Source organism: Nyctereutes procyonoides, unplaced genomic scaffold (assembly GCF_905146905.1).
Source record: "Nyctereutes procyonoides isolate TBG_1078 unplaced genomic scaffold, NYPRO_anot_genome, whole genome shotgun sequence".
NCBI lineage: Eukaryota > Metazoa > Chordata > Mammalia > Carnivora > Canidae > Nyctereutes > Nyctereutes procyonoides.
The window spans coordinates 5,503,564-5,522,424 of NW_026575026.1; the positions used below are offsets into that span (position 1 = coordinate 5,503,564).

The 18,861-nt window shown below is 37.6% G+C and overlaps 1 protein-coding gene across 2 annotated transcripts in view; it reads left to right on the forward strand.

Annotated features, from left to right (window-relative positions):
• The first annotated feature begins 555 nt into the window (after positions 1-555).
• Positions 556-18,861, forward strand: part of WDR36 (WD repeat domain 36) — a 42,489-nt gene continuing 24,183 nt past the window's right edge. The window contains exons 1-12 of one of the 2 annotated variants that reach the window (XM_055315284.1): positions 556-732; positions 3,074-3,101; positions 4,658-4,758; positions 6,209-6,326; positions 8,217-8,349; positions 10,037-10,091; positions 11,106-11,238; positions 11,512-11,687; positions 12,011-12,131; positions 12,621-12,686; positions 13,939-14,025; positions 15,117-15,262. In XM_055315284.1, coding sequence (XP_055171259.1) covers positions 583-732; positions 3,074-3,101; positions 4,658-4,758; positions 6,209-6,326; positions 8,217-8,349; positions 10,037-10,091; positions 11,106-11,238; positions 11,512-11,687; positions 12,011-12,131; positions 12,621-12,686; positions 13,939-14,025; positions 15,117-15,262 — 1,314 coding nt within the window. In that variant the 5' untranslated portion in view covers positions 556-582. The remainder of the gene's footprint in view (positions 733-3,073; positions 3,102-4,657; positions 4,759-6,208; positions 6,327-8,216; positions 8,350-10,036; positions 10,092-11,105; positions 11,239-11,511; positions 11,688-12,010; positions 12,132-12,620; positions 12,687-13,938; positions 14,026-15,116; positions 15,263-18,861) is intronic. The other variant, XM_055315285.1, reaches the window with a different exon arrangement.

Below are 18,861 nucleotides of genomic sequence, written 5' to 3' on the forward strand. Positions count from 1 at the left end.
GTCCAGATGTAGGTTAAAGAACATGAATGTGATTGTGGGACAAACCCCAGTTCAAACTGCTACACGACCGTCAAGTAAGCGACCCATTACAGGTTAGGTAATTACAGGTTAGGTAATCTCCGGGCACTCCGGGTTCCTTGTCTTTTTCTCTCTCTCTCTCTTTTTTTTAAGATTTTATTTATTTATTCCCGAGACCCCCAGAGAGAGGCAGGGTCCCCGCGGGAGCCCGGCGCGGGGCTTGATCCCGGGACCCGGAGGGCGGAGGCTCCGCTGAGCGCCCGCGCCGGCCTCCCTCCCGGTTTTCTACAGGTGTGACCAGGCCCCTAACGTGGCTGCACGTGTCGGCCCCCCCGCGACCGCCCGCTGCGGGCGCGACCCCTCCCATCGGCGGGGGCGGGGGCACAGCCCTGGGCCGTGCCGCGGAATCCTGGTCGCGCGGCCCTGGGCGCTCGGGCGAGCGGTTTGTCGGGCGCACAGGGCGCCGCCCCCGCGGAGGCCATTGGCCGGGGCCCCGGAAGTGCGGTGCGGCGCGCGAGGCGGGGTCGGGCCGCCGCTTCCGCCGGGCCGGGCGCGGAGGCCGCCATGGAGCGCGGCGCGGGCAGCGCGCTCTTCGCGGGGTTCCGGGCCTTGGGGCTCTTCAGCACCGACGTCGCGCACGTGCTGCGGTTCAGTGCGCTGAAGCGCCGCTTCTTCGTGACCACCTGCGTGGGCAAGAGCTTCCACACCTATGACGTGAGTGGCCTCCCGCGTCGCCCGCTGCCCGGGACCCCGCGGCCCCGCGCCGTCCAGGCCCGCCCCTCCCCGCTCCCCCCCACCTGCCCTGGGTCAGCCTGCCCTCCCCGCCTTCTCCCACTGCCCTGGGTCAGCCCCTCCCTCCTCCATGCCCTGGGTCAGCCCTTCCTCCTCCCTGGGTCAGCCCCTCCCCCTCCCCTGGGTCAGCCCATCCTCCTCCCTGGGTCAGGCCCTCCCCTCCCCTTGCCCTGGGTCAGCCCCCCTCCCCCCCTGCCCGGGGTCAGCCCCTCCCCCCACCCCCGCACCCCCCGCCCTGTCAGCCCGCCTCCCTTCCTCGTGCTGCCTGCCAGGCCCAGGCGGGCTGTGGGGCCGCGGGGGAACCCCGCGGGGACACCCGGTTCCGTGACGTCACGGCTGTTCCCTCACACCTGTGAAGGTGTCCTGAAGGTGTACATGTGAGGCACTCAGATCCTGGGCACACACACACCCCGAGTTCTGCACGAGAAACACTCGTAAGACACTTGGCTGTGCAGCTCTGACCCAGGCTGGATTAGGCCCCCACGTGGGAGAGCGGGAGGGGGAGGCCCTCCTCCCCGAGGCCCCCTGCGTCCGTCCTCCCACGTGCAGTGTCTGGCCCCCAGCCTCCTGGCCTAAGCCGGGCAGCGATTTCTCTCTTTACCATACGGGTGGTCCTTCCGGAGCGCCCTGCTGACCGTTTCAGAAATCAAGGTACCTGCCCCGGGCCCTCCTGCCTGTGAGTTGAGGGTTTTTCTCCTTTAACTTCTCTCGGTCAGTTGTCCTAATCACCTTTGTTGCTGTTTCCCTTTATCTGCAAATAAATGTGCGGGGCCGACAGCCAGTGTTTTTTTTTTTTTTTTTTCTCTTTTTTACGATTTCATTTATTTATTCATGAGACGCAGAGATGGAGAGGAAGAGACGCAGGCAGACCGAGGAGCAGGGAGCCGGATGCAGGTCTCCATCCGAGGACCCCCAGGGTCAGGTCCTGAGCCGAAGGCAGACGCTCCCCGGATGAGCCCCCAGGTGCCCCGAGCCAGTGTCAATTAAGTACTTTTTCTGGAAACCGGGCTGTAATCCTTCTTTGAAGGATTGTGGAAAGCAAAGGGGTTATTAGTAAGAAGAGGTGGTTGCTGGTAGCTGGTTGGGGTAGCGGAAGAGGAAAGTGAGGGCCATGCCCCCAGTGCAGGTGGCGGTGGTGATGGCAGCTGAGGTTTATTGGGCATTAGCTATGACTAGCTCCTTTCTAACTGTTCAACACAAATTTTACACAAGAATACTGCTAATCTAATAACCCCATAAGGCAGAAGTCTGTTTTAATTCTTATTTTATAGTTGAGGACTTTGAGGAGGGGGCGGGGGGTGGTTGGGGTAACTGTCCAGGTCCTACTGCTGGGTCAGTAACCAAAGACTGGGGTCAACCAACTACAGCCTGCAAGCCAGTGCTGCCCACCATTTGTTTTTGTATACTCCTGACATTTTTATTTATTTTACAGGTATGTTGGTGTTTTTCTAATATTAACACTTCCCCAGTAAAATTTGCACACTAGTAAGATGCAGTGTAATTAAGCTTTGTCATGGGATGGAGACTTGCGTCTATTTCCATTTAAAAAATAAGATCTGGGACGCCTGGGTGGCTCAGTGGTTGGGCATCTGCCTTTGGCTCAGGGCATGATCCTGGAGTTCTGGGATCGAGTCCCACATCGGGCTCCCTGCATGGAGCCTGCTTCTCCCTCTGCCTCTGTCTCTGCCTCTCGTGAATAAATAAATAAAATCCTAAAAAAATAAAAATAAAAAATAAGGTATTTAATATGACCTCCAAGGGCCTTTTCAATCTTAGGATCCTATCAGATCTGGGATTTGAATTTCCATTTATACCCCTCCAAGCTCTGTGCTTCAGAGATGGGTAGTTTTGACATTTATAAATGCTTGGAGAAAAAGTCAGAAGAAGAGTCATATGGCATATACAAGTTACGTGAAAATCAAATTTCTGTATTCATAATTGGAATAGAGCCATACACATTTATTTATAAGTGGTTGTTTTCTTGTTTTATTAGCAGTTCAGGAAAGACCAGATAGCCTACGAAGCCCTAAATATTTACTGTATGACTCATTATAGAAAACGTTTGCCTATCCCTTCCATTAGTACTCCTGATGAAATAGTTGAAAAAATACGCTTTTCTAATAATGAAAAATTAGGATCAGTAAGTGTCTTTTTGATGAAAGATAGCATAGCAAACTTATGTATGAGATTATATTTCAGTTTTCAGGTGTTCAGTTTTCATTAACAAAAGCAATTACATTCTAATTTTTTTTTTTTTAAACAGGTTCAGAAACTTAGTCTGGTTGCAGTAAGTAAGTGTAAACTCTTTTGAATTTATACGTTTGGTGTCTTTTAAAAACCTTAGAAATGTTGACATTAATTTAAGACTTAGAGTATATAAGAAATCTAGTATTTAGTTCTGATAAACTTACATAGTGAAAAAAAGAATCCAGGGTAGGATCATATGTTGGATTTAGTTGTCCTATCTCTTGAGTGTCTTTGAATTTGTGTTTCACAGCATTGACACTTTTAGAATATGGGTTCTTTTTTAGAATGTCCTTCAATTGGACTTTTTTTAATGTTTCCTCATGATTAGATTCAGGTTATGCCCTGTGGCAAGAAGAACATAGAAATAATGCAGAATTCTCAGTGAATCGTATCAGCAGGCATATGCTGTTGGTTAGTTCTTTTTCTGGCAGTGATAACTGATCATTTTATTAAGGTGACATTTGTCAGGTGGCTCCATTTTAAAGTTTTAGCTGTTGTAATTAATAAGTATCTTGTGGTAAGATCCACTGATAAATACCCTATTACTCTTCAAAGTTTTACTCATTTAGGGATGATTCTTGCTGGAACCAGTTATTATAATGATGATTACCAAATAGTGATTTTCTGATTCCATTATTCCTTCTACTGTAAGGAAGAGTTTTCCCTTTTCCTCCATTTTGATAATTTTTCCAATAGAAGGAGCATTTATTTTTCTTGGAAACTATTGAACAGAATAAAGGGCTTGCTGGGGCTGAGAGAGTAGTTTTACCATCAAATATGATCACTGTAACAGAAACAGAGGATTTTTATAAGTCTGATAAACAGGAAATTTAAAAAAGATTATAAAAGGCAAAGAAGGGCACTGTAACTTAAGTTGAATACAAAGTGAATAATAAACTTATAAAAGTAGTATTTGGGAAGTGGAATATGTAGCATGAAAAATACTTGAAACAATCTTTTATCTTTAACTCTCTTCCCAAAACAGGTAATAAAAAGAAAAGGCCAGGGTGACCATGATAGAAAGGAGTGAAAAAATCATATCCTCTGAGAAATGGCTAGAGATGATAGGCATATTTACCTTGGAGACTGAATAGATACCGTATTGTTCACCTTAAGGTCAGAAGGTAGAGTATCAGAGTTTTTCTGAGGTTTTTCCAAAAGATCAAGTTAAATAGGGTTCTAGGTTTTGATTAACTTTAAAAATTTTCTTTGAGTTGTTAGTTTGATATTCCTGAAGGCATTTATATGAAAGGTGGATGACTGTCTGCCAGTTTTTTTATATTAAGTGAGGATATTTTTCCATAGAACCTCAAAAAGCTTCTCATTTCTTTAGGATTGTTTTTATGTCTGTAAGTCCTATACATTAACTCTCTTAGGGAAGGTCAAGATGATTTTATATTCTCAATCTGGTAGTTAATACTAGATGCATAAAATAACATTAAAGTCAAGTTTATCCTGATTCTCAGCTTTTACTTATATATACACACATTTAGATTTTTTTAAAAATTATAGACATGAAAAATGTTCTGTGTGTATTGAGGTTTCTATTTGTGCCAAGATCTTAAAATTTCATATTTATTTCATATTTGTCTTTACCTAGGTAACTCTCTTCCACAGGATATCTGCTGTATGGCAGCTGATGGGAGGCTAGTCTTTGCTGCTTATGGGAATGTTTTCTCTGCATTTGCCCGTAATAAAGAGGTTTGTATCACTGAACTATTTAAATTGTCCTTTGCAGTCAATAGTTGTCATAAAAGTAGAAGAAACTTTATTGTTGGCATTCTTCATCTGGGACATTCTGGACATGTACTTTTTTTAATGTAAACGTTTATTTTTCTGGAAGAGGAGAAAGCTGATTTCATCAAATTCTCAAAATTAGTTAAAACTTGTGCTTAAGTTCAGTTTTATTTGTCATGTATTAACATCAGAATTATTTGGGCAGCTTCTTCAAACTTTTCTTGCCCAGTTGGGTCCCATCTCTTGAGCTCTCTACTTTGTATATTGGGTTGAAATAGGATTTAGGAAATGCCTTTGAAAATGCTTTCCCCCAAGAGTTTCATATTTATACCACTGTTTTATGTGGATTGACTTTTTCATTATAAACAACTCAACCCATGACTCCTTTTCTAAGAACCAAATGCTTGTTTTCTGTGGAGAGAAAACTAGCTTCTTTCTCGTACCCTGGTCTTTTCTAGTCTTAATCTATCAGCTGGCTTCTAAGTTTGTCCTGGAACAACTGATTTGAGAGATGACCTGGCTCTGGTGGCCCAGAATGAAAGGGAAAGTAGTAGTAGAGCTGCCTAAATAGCCAAGTAATTGAATCACTGTACTTGTGAAGTCCTGACTTGGACTGACATTTGTTCCCAGAGTCCTCCATCATCACTATCTGTGGCAGAGGGAGGTAGTTTACCTGTGGAGTGCTTTAATGGGACTTGTTTGGATTTTTAGAGAGTCGGGGAAAATGTCCTCTCCCCCCCCCCCCCCCCCCCCCCCAGTACTCAAGTTTGTAGTTTCCCCTGTCTATATATATAGAGAAGGGGGGCGGGGGAAATAAGGGTGGCAAGGCATCAGAGACTTAACTCTAGGAATCTAGGGTCAGAAGGACAAGGAGAAGAAATAGTGTTTCTGGACCCTGGTGTAAACTGAATCCATGGTGTGAATTGAATCCATGGTGTGAACTGAATCCATGGCTGTAGTTCTTGAGGGATGTAGCTGCTGTAGAGGTAAGGATCTCTGTCTAAACAGAAAGCTATGTAAAAGAAGTGCTCTATCTCCCCCATCATCAGGAAGCCAGCTGGTGATGGAGTCTGTAATGGTCAGCCTTTGAGAACATAACCACTATATTAGGATGCATGGAGTTGTGCTGGTTGGATCATGTGAAAGACCCAGCTGTGTGGATGCGTCCTCCCTAAGCTCAGAGGTCTCATTTCGATGTTTCTACTCCATGTCTCCTTACTATTGGACTGACTGAGGAAGCAGGTGAAAATGCCTGGTTCCTTGCTATTTGTTAATCTAACCTTGGACAGTCAAAAGTTGGACCTCATTTCTCAGCATAAGCATCTTTAGGATTAGCATGTTTTTGGTTAATATGAATAATATTACATGGTGAATGAGTAATAATATGAAATTCTTTTGAACTTTGACATTGTAGGTAGTACACACCTATAAGGGTCATAAGGCAGAGATCCGTCTTTTGCAACCCTTTGGGGATCATGTTATTTCGGTTGATACCGACAGCGTTCTTATTATTTGGCACATATATTCAGAAGGTAAGAATGAACTAATTTATTGCATTAAATTGGTGGGTAGTATATGTATAGCTAAAATTAAAAACGTATGTAGGGCAGCCCAGGTGGCTCAGCGGTTTAGTGCCACCTTCAGTCCAGGGCCTAATTCTGGAGACCCAGGATCAAGTCCTGCGTTGGGCTCCCTGCATGGAGCCTGCTTCTCTTTCTGTCTGTGTCCCCCCTCCCCCCACTCTGTGTGTGTGTGTGTGTGTGTGTGTGTGTGTGTGTCTCATGAATAAGTAAATAAAATCTTAAAAAAAAAGTATGTAAATACAACTTCCATGTCAAAGGTTTCACATGTAATCAGAAAAAAATTTAGACTTTTTAATGTGTATTAGGAAAAAGATTTTAAGTAAAAAAATGGATAAAGTTTTAGTCAGCCAGTGAGCTCACGTTTATAACCTGCTTAATGTGTTTCTCTCAGCTAAAAACATTTTCTATTGCAGTTCTCCAAGTTTAGGGACATGTTAATTATTTTCTTTGTGGAGTGAATTTTGGTATATGTTCTTAGTTCGTATTTTCAACTTTCAGTAAAGGAGATTATAGTAGTAAACTAAGATTCTATAATCTGAAGAAAAGAACCCATTTTTTTTCTGAGAATATGAATCCATGTCCTTTAACTGTGATACTCTTCTACGGTGGCCCTGAGCTATATCTGTAGGACGGTGTTACCCTCAAAGAATTTATCCCCAGAATATCCCTGGCTTTCCTCAGTAAAGGACTGTGGCTCTCCCATGAATTCAAGCTTTTATGTTTTTAAAATCTGTTTATATTTTTTAGCTTATATTACCTCTTGTTTAACCCATGGTTCTATGAGGTATATTTTTAGTAAAAATTGCTCTCCTGGGAGTTAATCCATGTTCTTCAAATTAGACCTTCTTTGTTCTGTCTTTGCCCAGGTAAGAGAGCAGAATTCCTGAAGTAGTCCTTGTGCAGATGGGTGTTAAGAGGTCTTAATAAAGTCAGAGAATTGGTTTCTTATAGTCCAGGAGGCTTTCTGTTGTTGCTGGTGCTAGCTTTTTATTATTAGAGCAGCGCATTGAACCAGTGTCTTCAGGGAGCTATTTATATAGGTTATAAGTAAAATTGCTTGCAAATAGAGGCAAAGATCTTATAAAGTTTAAATGATTTTCATCATTTTCTTTGCTTTTTAAACTGAAGACAAATATCTCTGGGAAAGTGAAGCAGTGTGCTAAACTAAAAATTAAGTGAAATTTACCTTTGATACTCAAATTTTGGGGAAAATTCAGTGAAAAATAGTTTTCATCATGCATGAACTATGAAGTAGGAATAAAAATTTACACATAAGAATTTCAAATATAGATAAGATTTCAAAAAATGACTAGATTTACTATTTTCTACTCCACAAGGCTGTAAGTTTTTTCTCACATCTATTAGAGGCTCTATGGAAATGTTTGAAAAGCACTATTCTTAGTTTCACCAGGGTTTGCCTCTTTCTTTTTACATCTTTGAGTGGTCCGTCAATCTCCCTAGATATTTGAGAGCTCAGTACAAGCACTTCACTTAGAATATTCACTCTGCCTCTTGATCAAATTAGAAATATGGCAAAGCTGATCCCTAAAGTCACTTCTTTTAATCCTTGTTTTTTATTCCTGTAAACCAGTTTAGCAATGAGTGAAATTTTTAATAGTATTGATATCAGAACTTTTAGAAAAATTTTTGACAGTCCGTTATAGTTACAAGTTGCTCCTCATCATGTTTAATTTTTTCAAGGAATGTGTATGGGTTAGTATATAAGTCTTTGGTTTATATTAGGATATAAATTTTTTATATGGCAGACTTACGTTAAGGACTAAATATACAGGTACATGAAAAATAATTACATGTTATTTGTAACTTTTACTTTTGTAGAGGAATACCTACAATTGACTTTTGATAAATCAGTATTTAAAATTTCTGCAATTTTGCACCCAAGTACCTACTTGAATAAAATACTTCTTGGCAGTGAACAAGGAACCCTACAGCTGTGGAATATAAAATCCAAGTAAGTTCTTTAGAATATAACGTGAGTGGTTCCCATCTTATCCTTATCTATTACTCCCTAATGCGTACTTAAGTCTTACAGTTCTCCCTGACTTTATATGTTTACTTGAAGGGCTTTCAATAAATATATCTGCTTTTGGAGTTGTTATTCATGACATGTGAAAGGTGGCACATGGTCCTGACACAGGGCAGCTTCATAATACCAATTGAAAAGTATATACTTAGAGCCCTAATCTGCTGTAAAGAGTCCGTATAGCTATAGAGAAGACTCTGGCAAGGTAAGTTAAGAAAATAATTATTCTGGATAGCATCTAGTTTTCAATAAACTGAAAAGTTTGAAGAAGCCAAAGTAGGTCAGTGTTAATTTAGTATTAGCATTTAGGAATCATTTTTAGGGTAAAAGTACATTTGTTACCAACCACAAACTTGATGAACATCTACTATTATATTATTGGTAAAATTAGAGGGCTAGATAAATGGTTTTGAGTAATCTCTACCTCTTACTTGAACATTTATCTGGAGCAAAAAGTGACAGCTCGGTTTTTGTATAGCATTAAAAAGACAAATATTTACCGTCCAAATTGTTCTTTTTAAAGCCCTTATAAATTTGAAAAGGAAAAAAAGATTATTAGAGGTTTATCCTAATTCTTAGATTTTTTTAAAAAAAATTTATTTTTTATTTTTTTTTAAAAAGATTTTATTTATTCTTGAGAGAGACAGAGACACAGGCAGAGGGAGAAGCAGGCTCCATGCAGGGAGCCTGATGTGGGACTTGATTCCAGGACTTCAGGATCACGCCCTGAGCTCTAGGCAGGCGCTTAACTGCTGAACCACCCAGGCATCCCTAATTCTTAGTTTTAAATCCATGTTTTTAGTTTAACAAATAACATTGGCTATCTACTCTGTGCTCAGCTTCAGTGATAATGACTGAGAGATATTTTCTCTGCCCCTAATGTTATCTGTTGAGACTCTTTATGTGATGTTTAGACTATTATGCATTAAGTATCCCTTGGGTAATCATTGAGTAAACTAATTTGTGCCCACTTACTGAATTTACTACGTGATTTAATACTTTATTGAATATTGATATAATTTCAGAATATCTGTTTCTTCAAGGACTTATTTATCATTTGTGGCTTGTTTCTGAAATTTAGAGCACCATCACTACTGTCATGCAGCAGTTCTACAACATTATGTATATGATACATTATATCATATATATATGATACATTATATTGTATCATAGTTATAATCCTTTCTATAGTATTTTCCTAGAGATCTGTCTACAGAGTTTGATGGTTTTTTATGATCTGTAATACAAAATGGATTTTAGTCATGTTTTTTTCTTTCTTTCTTTCTTTTTTTTTCTATTTCCTACAGAGTTGGTATAGTATAATAGTTACTAGCAGCATGGGGCATTGGATCTGGAATTGTCTGTCTGGGCTCTGAATTGTTAGCCATATAACCTTAGCTTGATTGTGTCACATAAATATTCTTAGTTTCTGTGTCTGAAAAATGGTGATAGTATCTATCTTGTATTTTTTTGAGTATTAAATAAGTTAACATGCATACTTAGAATAGTGTGGGGCAGAGTAATAACTTAGATGTCTTCTATTATCTCACTTTTTAATATGTAGTAGATTTTGTTTTCCTAAAATTAAAACCTTTCACCTATTTTCTTCTTGTAGTAAACTACTGTATACATTTCAGGGATGGAAGTTTGGAGTAACAGCTCTCCAGCAGGTAAGTATTTTTCTGTTAAGTCAACCATATTTTTAGACCTGAAGACAAAAATAACATAACAAAACTAGCTTATTTTTATAAATATTATCCTAAAAAATAGTATTTTGGAAATGTAATTGAAAACAAATAATAATGCCTTTGCCTATAAACATTTGTGGAAATCTTTTTGCCTGGAATTAGGCTCTAAACATATAGTTGGATGGGACTGTGTTTACCAATCATTTTGCAAGCTTGTAGTCCAGGGCCTTGTGTAGAGTAGAGATGATTGAGATGAGTTAGTTGTTCAGTAAAGCAATCCAAAGATTAGGTACCTTGAGGACAAGGAGTCATAACTTGTTTTAGAAAACAAAACAAAACAAAAACTTGTTTTAGTATCCCCAGGGTCTAGTGCATAATAGTCACTTGATGGTAAATTAATAAAATGTTGAGACTGATTGTATTCTGTAATAGTGTGGGACATTGATCTTCTGTGCTAAAATAGAGAAATTTTATTATGGAGCCTGTTTGTAAGACCATTGTATAAAATGAAGATTATAGTCATAGAATATTAGAGCTGGAACAGACTAATTGTAAAACTTTTTTGCCTTTTAACGTATTTTATAGGCTTTTCCTGTTTTCCTTGGATAAATAATTCTCCACTTTCTTTATAGTTGGCCTTTTATGGCATTTAAGAGTTGTCTCTTTTTTCTGTTTCCATCCAGTTCGTGATCTGTAGTGATATATAGGAGATTCTTTTTCTTTTACAGTTGTTTTCTGTGTTAACTGTGTTTTAGTGGTAAGGAGGTTGATGGTGGCTACCAGATTTGAAACTGGAAAGTAACTTCAAAACATCATTCTTTAAAACATGCGAAATAGCAATCAAAGTATGCTAGAATGGTAATACTGTTTTTTTGCCATCCTTCGGAGGATATTCCATTATTTGTTTCAATAACACACAAGTAATGACTGTAAACATCAGGATTATTAAAGCTGTTTTGATTAAGAAAATAAAAAGCCGAGTAATTTAATTTTCAGGCACCAGCTGTGGATGTTGTTGCTGTTGGTCTTACATCAGGTCAGGTTATCATTCACAACATTAAATTTGATGAAACATTAATGAAATTTCGTCAAGACTGGGGACCTATTACTTCAATTTCATTTCGCACAGGTAACTTTTAATTTATTGATAAATATTAACATTTAAAATGCATAACTTCGAGGCTCATGGAAGTTTTACAAATGGTTGTTTTCTAACATTTAATATATTTGGAAGAAATGAGTGAAATATTACATCACACATAGCCAAAGGAATAAGAATAGTTTAAGAGTAGATAGTCTTTTCTAACTCCATGTGTATGGATTAAAAAGGTGGAGAGAAGAATTACTAAGTTTGGTTGTTTTATGGTGCATTTTTTTTAATGTATTTTATTTTTGTTAACAGATGGTCATCCAATAATGGCAGCTGGAAGCCCGTGTGGCCACATTGGACTCTGGGATCTAGAAGACAAAAAATTAATCAATCAAATGAGAAATGCACATTCTACAGCAATTGCTGGGCTGACATTTCTCCATAGAGAGCCACTTCTTGTCACAAATGGTGCTGACAATGCTCTGAGGGTATTATGATTATTATTATCATTTTCTTGGCTTCTATCCTTGGAATTATAATAAGGCTGTTCTAACGTATCAGCCTGAAACCCAGAAGATGAAAGGAAAATGGAATAAGATAATGGTATAAATGAAACAAAAAGCATAGCAGGTTACATGATTGTAGTGAAGTGAGACAGTTACAGTTTATCTTTTCCCCCTGCCCCCCTCTCCAGGGTCAGAAGCCTGGCAAGCACTACCCAGTGCCAGTTGATATATGTGAAAGTTGATCTCACTGCTTGAAGATCATTTAACACATTGCAAAATAACTCTATCTTTTTATTTCTTGGCAGATATGGATATTTGATGGTCCCACGGGTGAAGGTCGGCTTTTGAGATTCAGAATGGGGCATAGTGCTCCTCTTACCAAAATCAGATATTATGGACAAAACGGACAGCAAATTCTCAGTGCAAGTGAGTTTCTGCTTTGTGCTTTTAGTTTATTCAAACAATTATTGAGAATAATTTAACTTGATTAATATTTATTAGCTTTGACATTTATGAATTTTTGAGTTTAGATACTCCTTAGAGTGATTTGGAAATCTGGGGAAATGAGATTCTTTTGGAATACTTCAGGAAGCATTGTAAATTATATTATCTTCATTTGGAGTGTTATTTTATTTACTAATTCTCAGAGACAGATGGTCAGATTCTGAAACTGCGGCCATTCCCTAGTGTAATAATCTGAAAATTATTAGTACCTCATTTTATCCTTTGTTCTTACTAAATGGCATTCTGTGCACAGGTGAATATGGCAATGAAGTAGTTGCAATCCAGCTCTCCTTTTAAAGTGTCCCAAACTGTAACTTCAGGTTTTAATAATCTAATTTTATAAGATCTGTCATTCAAATGATCCACTGTTGTGATGAAGTTTGACTAGGTATTTTCTGTCTGTATCAACAGGTCAAGATGGAACTCTTCAGTCATTTTCCACAGTACATGAGAAATTTAACAAGAGTTTGGGACATGGTAGGTCACTTGCTAGGTGAAAATAAAGCTGCTGGTCATAAAAAAAACATTTCAAGATACTAGGAGACAACCAGAGGAAGTTTCATTGATAAATTTCCTCTTTTCTTGGATAAAATTAAAAACCTCTGTATAGAAGAGTAGTAGTAAGACTCTTAAGATCAGTGTTGCTATAGAAGTGGTTGACGTACTGCTATAAGATTATTGAAAAGAATTAGACTTCTTGGGTGGTAAAAACATACTCCTGCCACCCAGAAGATAACAGTGGTCTCACTGGACCCATGTTTAGAGTACACAATTTTAAACATGGAAGGGACCTTAGAGAAAGCATCAAAGTAAGCAGTGTCCCATCTTTTTGCAGAAAGGGCTTGCTTTATTCTTTCTTTCTCTATCCCTTCCCATTGTTTCCAACATTTGAAAGATTTTGTATATTAAACAAAAATTTCTGTTTTATTCATAATTAGCCTTCTTTTTAGCTACTGTCCTGGCTATTCATGCATATATGTACTTCCAAATGAGTTTCAAAGTCTTTTTTTTTTCTTTCTTTTTTTGGATCATTTTTTAATCATCCAAAGTGATACTTGAAATTACGTTGGAGAGATTTGCTATCTTTAAGAATCTTCACATCTAGGGATACAATATATCCTCATTCAAGTTGTGTTTTACATTCCTTAGTGAAGTTCTTTTAGTTTTCCTCTTGTTGGTCCTACGTATTTGAGATAATTCAGTGGTATTTTATGTATTTTACTATAATTTTCTAATTTTCTTTTTTTGCTAGTATTATGGGTGTGATCTTTGCTCATTATATTTCGACCTTGCAATATTTAATATTTAGTAACTAGTATATAAGAATACATAATTTATTGTAATTACAAAATAATAATTATAATATTAAATACTACATCATAGGGAACTCACTGTTTTTTTGTTTCTGTGTTTGGTTATAAAATGATTGATTATGAAATGATTGTTACTGCAAATAGTTATTTGATTGTTTATCTTAATTGACATGACTATGTGACCATCATCTAAAAAATTATTTTTACCTTTGTTTTTCAATTTATATTTTCATATGCAATTATATGCATTAAATTTCATAAATGATTAAATAATAGTGGTAATAACATCTTTATTTGGCTCTTGACTTAAATAGGAATATCTTGAACTTTATAATTCTGTGATAAGGAATAGCTTTCTGTTACGTACATTTTTCATTAGGAAGAGTTCATAGCTATATTCCCTCCTTCAACCCCAGGATTAATAAATAAAAAAAAAGTCAAGCGGAAAGGACTTCAGAATGCCATGTCAATGAGGCTTCCACCCATCACAAAGTTTGCAGCTGGTAAGTAACTTCTTTGTTTCAAGAAGTTCTGCTTTTTTTTATTTTTCCTACTATTTATGTTTAAATTTTCTTCATTTTAAAAAATGTTTTTGCAAGTGTTTGAAAATAATGCTTGCAAGTGCGTGCAAATCTAATGTGAAGACTAAAGTTATTTATTTTTTCTAAAGTTATTTATAATTTGAAATTATTACCTTTTAATTTCAATTTGTTCTTTATAAGACCTATTGATAAACAGTATTTGATATTCCATTTTGTAACCTTTCTTATTGTATTCTATGGTTTGTATAATGAAAGTAGTAATGTTAAAATGGTAAGAATGGAGAACGTGTATCTCTAATCAAAATCAAAATATACTGAGGTCTTAGTATGCTACATCACTTGAGCAATGTTTCATTCAAAGAAGTGATTTTAAGGAAAATGTAGGTAGGTGATGGGATTGTTGAGTGAAAGCTATCATAGATAAAGTTCAAATAAAGTTGAGGTTGTTGTATCAACCACATGATGGTTTTTTCCTTTTTTTAACTTTAGTTTTGACCACCCTCCTGTCTTTTTTATCTTAGAGCCTGAGTGATCTTCCTAAAACATCTAAATCCTGTCACTCACCTGCTTAAAAATCTTTTAAACTCCCCTTATTACTTGTAGGATGCATTCTCCTCTCTAACATGGCTTTCAAGACAACTTTTGTGATGTGTGGCCCCAGTTGCCTTGCCTGCTACCCATCCTTCTCAGGAAGATGCATCACTTAACTTGCTGGGCTTCATTTTGTTCAAGTTACTCTTGGACCTGTTTGTCCCCCTGCTTCCCCGTTAATTGCTGTTGGTTTGACTGCTTATTTCAGGAAGCCATTTATTACTGTCCTCCTATCTTCTTAGTAAACTCTTCCTGAGTGCTTTTATAAGATACTATCATTTTTTTATTATAGTTTTTTCTAATCAGAATCTCTTGTTAGATTGGAAGCTCAGGGCTATCTAAAATTACCTGTAAACCATCAATCATATCTCTAGTGCTTAATGATAACATAAATATTATATGTTTTATAAATAATGAGGAAATGAAAAATAATGTGATTTATGATTTTTATTATGTTTTAGAGGAAGCTCGTGAAAGTGACTGGGATAGTATCATTGCTTGCCATCAAGGTAAATTATCATGTTCAACCTGGAACTATCAGAGATCTACAATAGGCGCTTACTTTCTCAAACCAAAAGAGCTGAAGAAAGATGACATAACTGCAACAGTAAGTGAGCTTGTTGATAAGAGCATTTTCTCCTATAAAACTGTCTGGTAGTAATCTTGTTATACTCAGGTTTATTAATGATAATGTTGGTTGAAAGAACATAGTTTAACATTTTGAAATTATTCCCTAATAATATGTTTTGCAACTATAGAGAATTACTTTAGGTTTAAGCTTTGATTAATCAGATGTAGTATATTATTTTAGTCTTATAATTAATATAGGATTACTCAGAATACCCTTTGAAGATTCGGAGGGAATTCAGCATTTATCAATGAACTTCTTACCTTAATTATATTGAGTATACAGTACTGTACTCAATGAATGTGTATCTTCAGGTTTCTTTTTTTTTTTTTTCTTGATTTCCTTTGACAATAGGAATTAAGATTTAGCCAACTCTTGAATGAGTTATAGATGTAGAAGTTATTTAAAGCCTTTATGTCTTTTCTTACGTTTGTCTCTTGAGAAGTGCCTTGAAGAGAAATTCTGAGTCCTAAACCTTTCTTAAATAGAGTTTTTAAATGCCAGTGTTTACTTAAAAGTTTATTTCCATTAAATTTTGTTAATACGTATGTCTACTTTTGTTGAGTTCAGATTTTAAGCTATAAGGTAGTAGTGTCAAATTTGGTTTGCAGAATTGTTGCTCCTGTTTTTTTATAAAGTTAATTGATATAATTCACATACTAGAAAATTCTCTCATTTACAGTGTATACAGTTCAGTGATTCTTAGTATATTTATAGGATTGTGTGGGTCATCACTATAATCAGTCTAATTTTAGAACATTCTTAGCACCTCAAAAAGAAACCCCATTCTCTCACTTCCCCTTTCCCATCTCCTTTTTTGTTTTATTATTATTTTAGCTTTTTAAAAAAATTATTTAAATTCAGTTAATTAACATATAATGTATCATTGGTTTCAGAGGTAGAGTTCAGTGATTCATCAGTCTTATATAACCCTGGTGCTCATCACATCACGTGCCCTCCTTAATGTCCATCCCCCAGGTATCCCATCCCCTCACCCCCCTCCTCTCCAGTGATCCTGTTTGTTTCCTATGATTAAGAGTCTCTTATGGTTTGTCTCCCTCTGATTTTGTCTTGTTTTATTTTTTTCCTCTCTTCCCCTATCCTCTGTTTTGTTTGTTAAATTCCACGTAAGATCATATAATTGTCTTTGATTGACTTATTTCACTTAGCATAATACCCTTTAGTTCCATCCACATCATTGCAAATGGCAAGATTTTTTTTGATGGCTGAGTAGTATTCCATTATATATGTATACACCACATCTTTATCCATTCATCTGTCATTGGACATCAGGGCTCTTTCCATAGTTTGACTATTGTGGACATTGCTGCTGTAAACATTGGGGTGCAGGAGCCCCTTCACATCACTACATTTGTATCTTTGGGGTAAATATCTAGTAGAGCAATTACTGGGTCGTAGGGTAGCTCTATTCTCAACTCTTTAAGGAACCCCCATACTGTTTTCCAGACTGACTGCACCAGCTTGCATTCCCACCAGCAGTGTAAGAGAATCCTCTTTTCTCTGCCTCCTTGCCAACGTCTGTCATTTCCTGATTTGTTACTTTTAGCCATTCTGACTGGTGTGAGGTGGTATCTCATTGTGGTTGTGATTAGTATTTCCCTAATGAGAGATGTTGAGCATTTTTTCATGTTTTGTTGGCCATTTGTATTTTTGGAGAAATGTCTGTTCATGTCTTTTGCCCATTTCTTTTTTTTTTTTTCTTTTGCCCATTTCTTGACTGGATTATTCTGTGGGTGTTGAGTTTGAGAAGTTCTTTATAGATTTTAGATACTAGTCCTTTATCTAATACATCATTTGCAAATATCTTCTCCCATTCTGTTGGTTGTCTTTTGGTTTTGTCAACTGTTTTCTTCGCTGTGCAAAAGCTTTTTATCCTGATGAAGTGTCAGTAGTTTATTTTTGCCTTTGTTTCTGTTGCCCTTTGGAAGTGTGTCTAACAAGAAATTGCTGTGGCCAATGGCAGAGTTTGCTGCCTGTGTTCTCCTTTAGGTTTTTGATGGATTCCTGTCTCACATTTAGTTAGGTCTTTCATCCATTTTGAGTCCGTTTTTGTGTATGGCATAAGAAAGTGGCTCAGTTTCATTCTTCTGCATATGGCTGTCCAATTTTCCCAACACTGTTTGTTGAAGAGATTGTCCTTTTTCCAGTGGATTTTCTTTCCTGCTTTGTTGAAGATTAGTTGACCGTAGAGTTGAGGGCCCATTCTGGGTTCTCTGTTCTGTTCCACTGATCTATGTGTCTGCTTTTGTGCCCAAATACCATACTGTCTTGATGATCACAGCTTTGAAATAGTTTGAAATCTGGAATTGTGCTGCCACCAGTTTTGGTTTACTTTTTCAACATTCCTTTGGCTATTTGGGGTCTTTCCTGGTTCCATACAAATTTTAGGATTATTTGTTCCAACTCTGTGAAATAAGTTGATGGTATTTTGATAGGGATTGCATTGAATGTATAGATCGCTCTAGGTAATATAGACATTTTAACAATATTTGTTCTTCCAGTCCATGAGCATGGAACATTTTTCCATTTCTTTGTGTCTACCTCAATTTCTTCCATGAGTGTTCTATAGTTTTCTGAATATAGATCTTTTGCCTCCTTGGTTAGATTTATTCCTAGATGTCTTAAGGTTTTGACTGCAATTGTAAATAGGATTGACTCCTTAATTTCGCTATATTCTCATTGTTAGTGTTCTGTGCAGTGATTTTATATCCTGCCATTTTTCTGAATTCCTGTATGAGTTCCAGCAATTTTAGGGTGGAGTCTTTTGGGTTTTCCATATAGAGTATCATGTCATCTGTGAAGAATGAGAGTTTAATTTCTTTGCCGATTCGGATGCCCTTTATTTCTTTTTATTGTCTGATGCTGAGGCTAGGACTTCTAGTACTACGTTGTGTAGCAGTGGTGAGAGTGGATGTCCTTGCTGTGTTCTTGACCTTGTGGGATAAGCTCTCAGTTTTTCCCCATTGAGAATGGTATTCACTGTGGGCTTTTTGTATATGGCTTTTATGATATTGTGGTATGTTCCTTCTATCCTTACACTGTGAAGAGCTTCAATCAAGAAAGGATACTGTACTTCATCAAATGCATTTTCTGCATCCATTGAGAAGATTGTATGGTTCTTGTCCTTTCTTTTATTAAAGTAGTGTATCACATTGGTTGATTTGCAGATGTTGAACCACATTGCAGCCCAGGAATAAATTCCACTTTGTCGTGGTAAATAATCCTTTTAATGTACTGTAGGATACTATTGGCTAGTATTTTGATGAGAATTTTGGCATCCCTGTTCATCAGAGATACTGGTCTGTAATTCTCCTTTTTTGTGGCATCTTTGTCTAGTTTTGGGATCAGGTAATGCTGGCCCCATAGAGTTTGGAAGTTTTCCTTCCATTTCTGTTTTTTGAAACAGCTTCAGAAGAATAGGTATTAATTGTTTTTTAAATGTTTGGTAGAATTCCCCTGGGAAGCCTTCCAGCCCTGGACTCTTGTTTGTTGGGAGATTTTTGATTACTGCTTCAATATCCTTGCTGGTTATGGGTGTGTTCAGATTTTCTATTTCT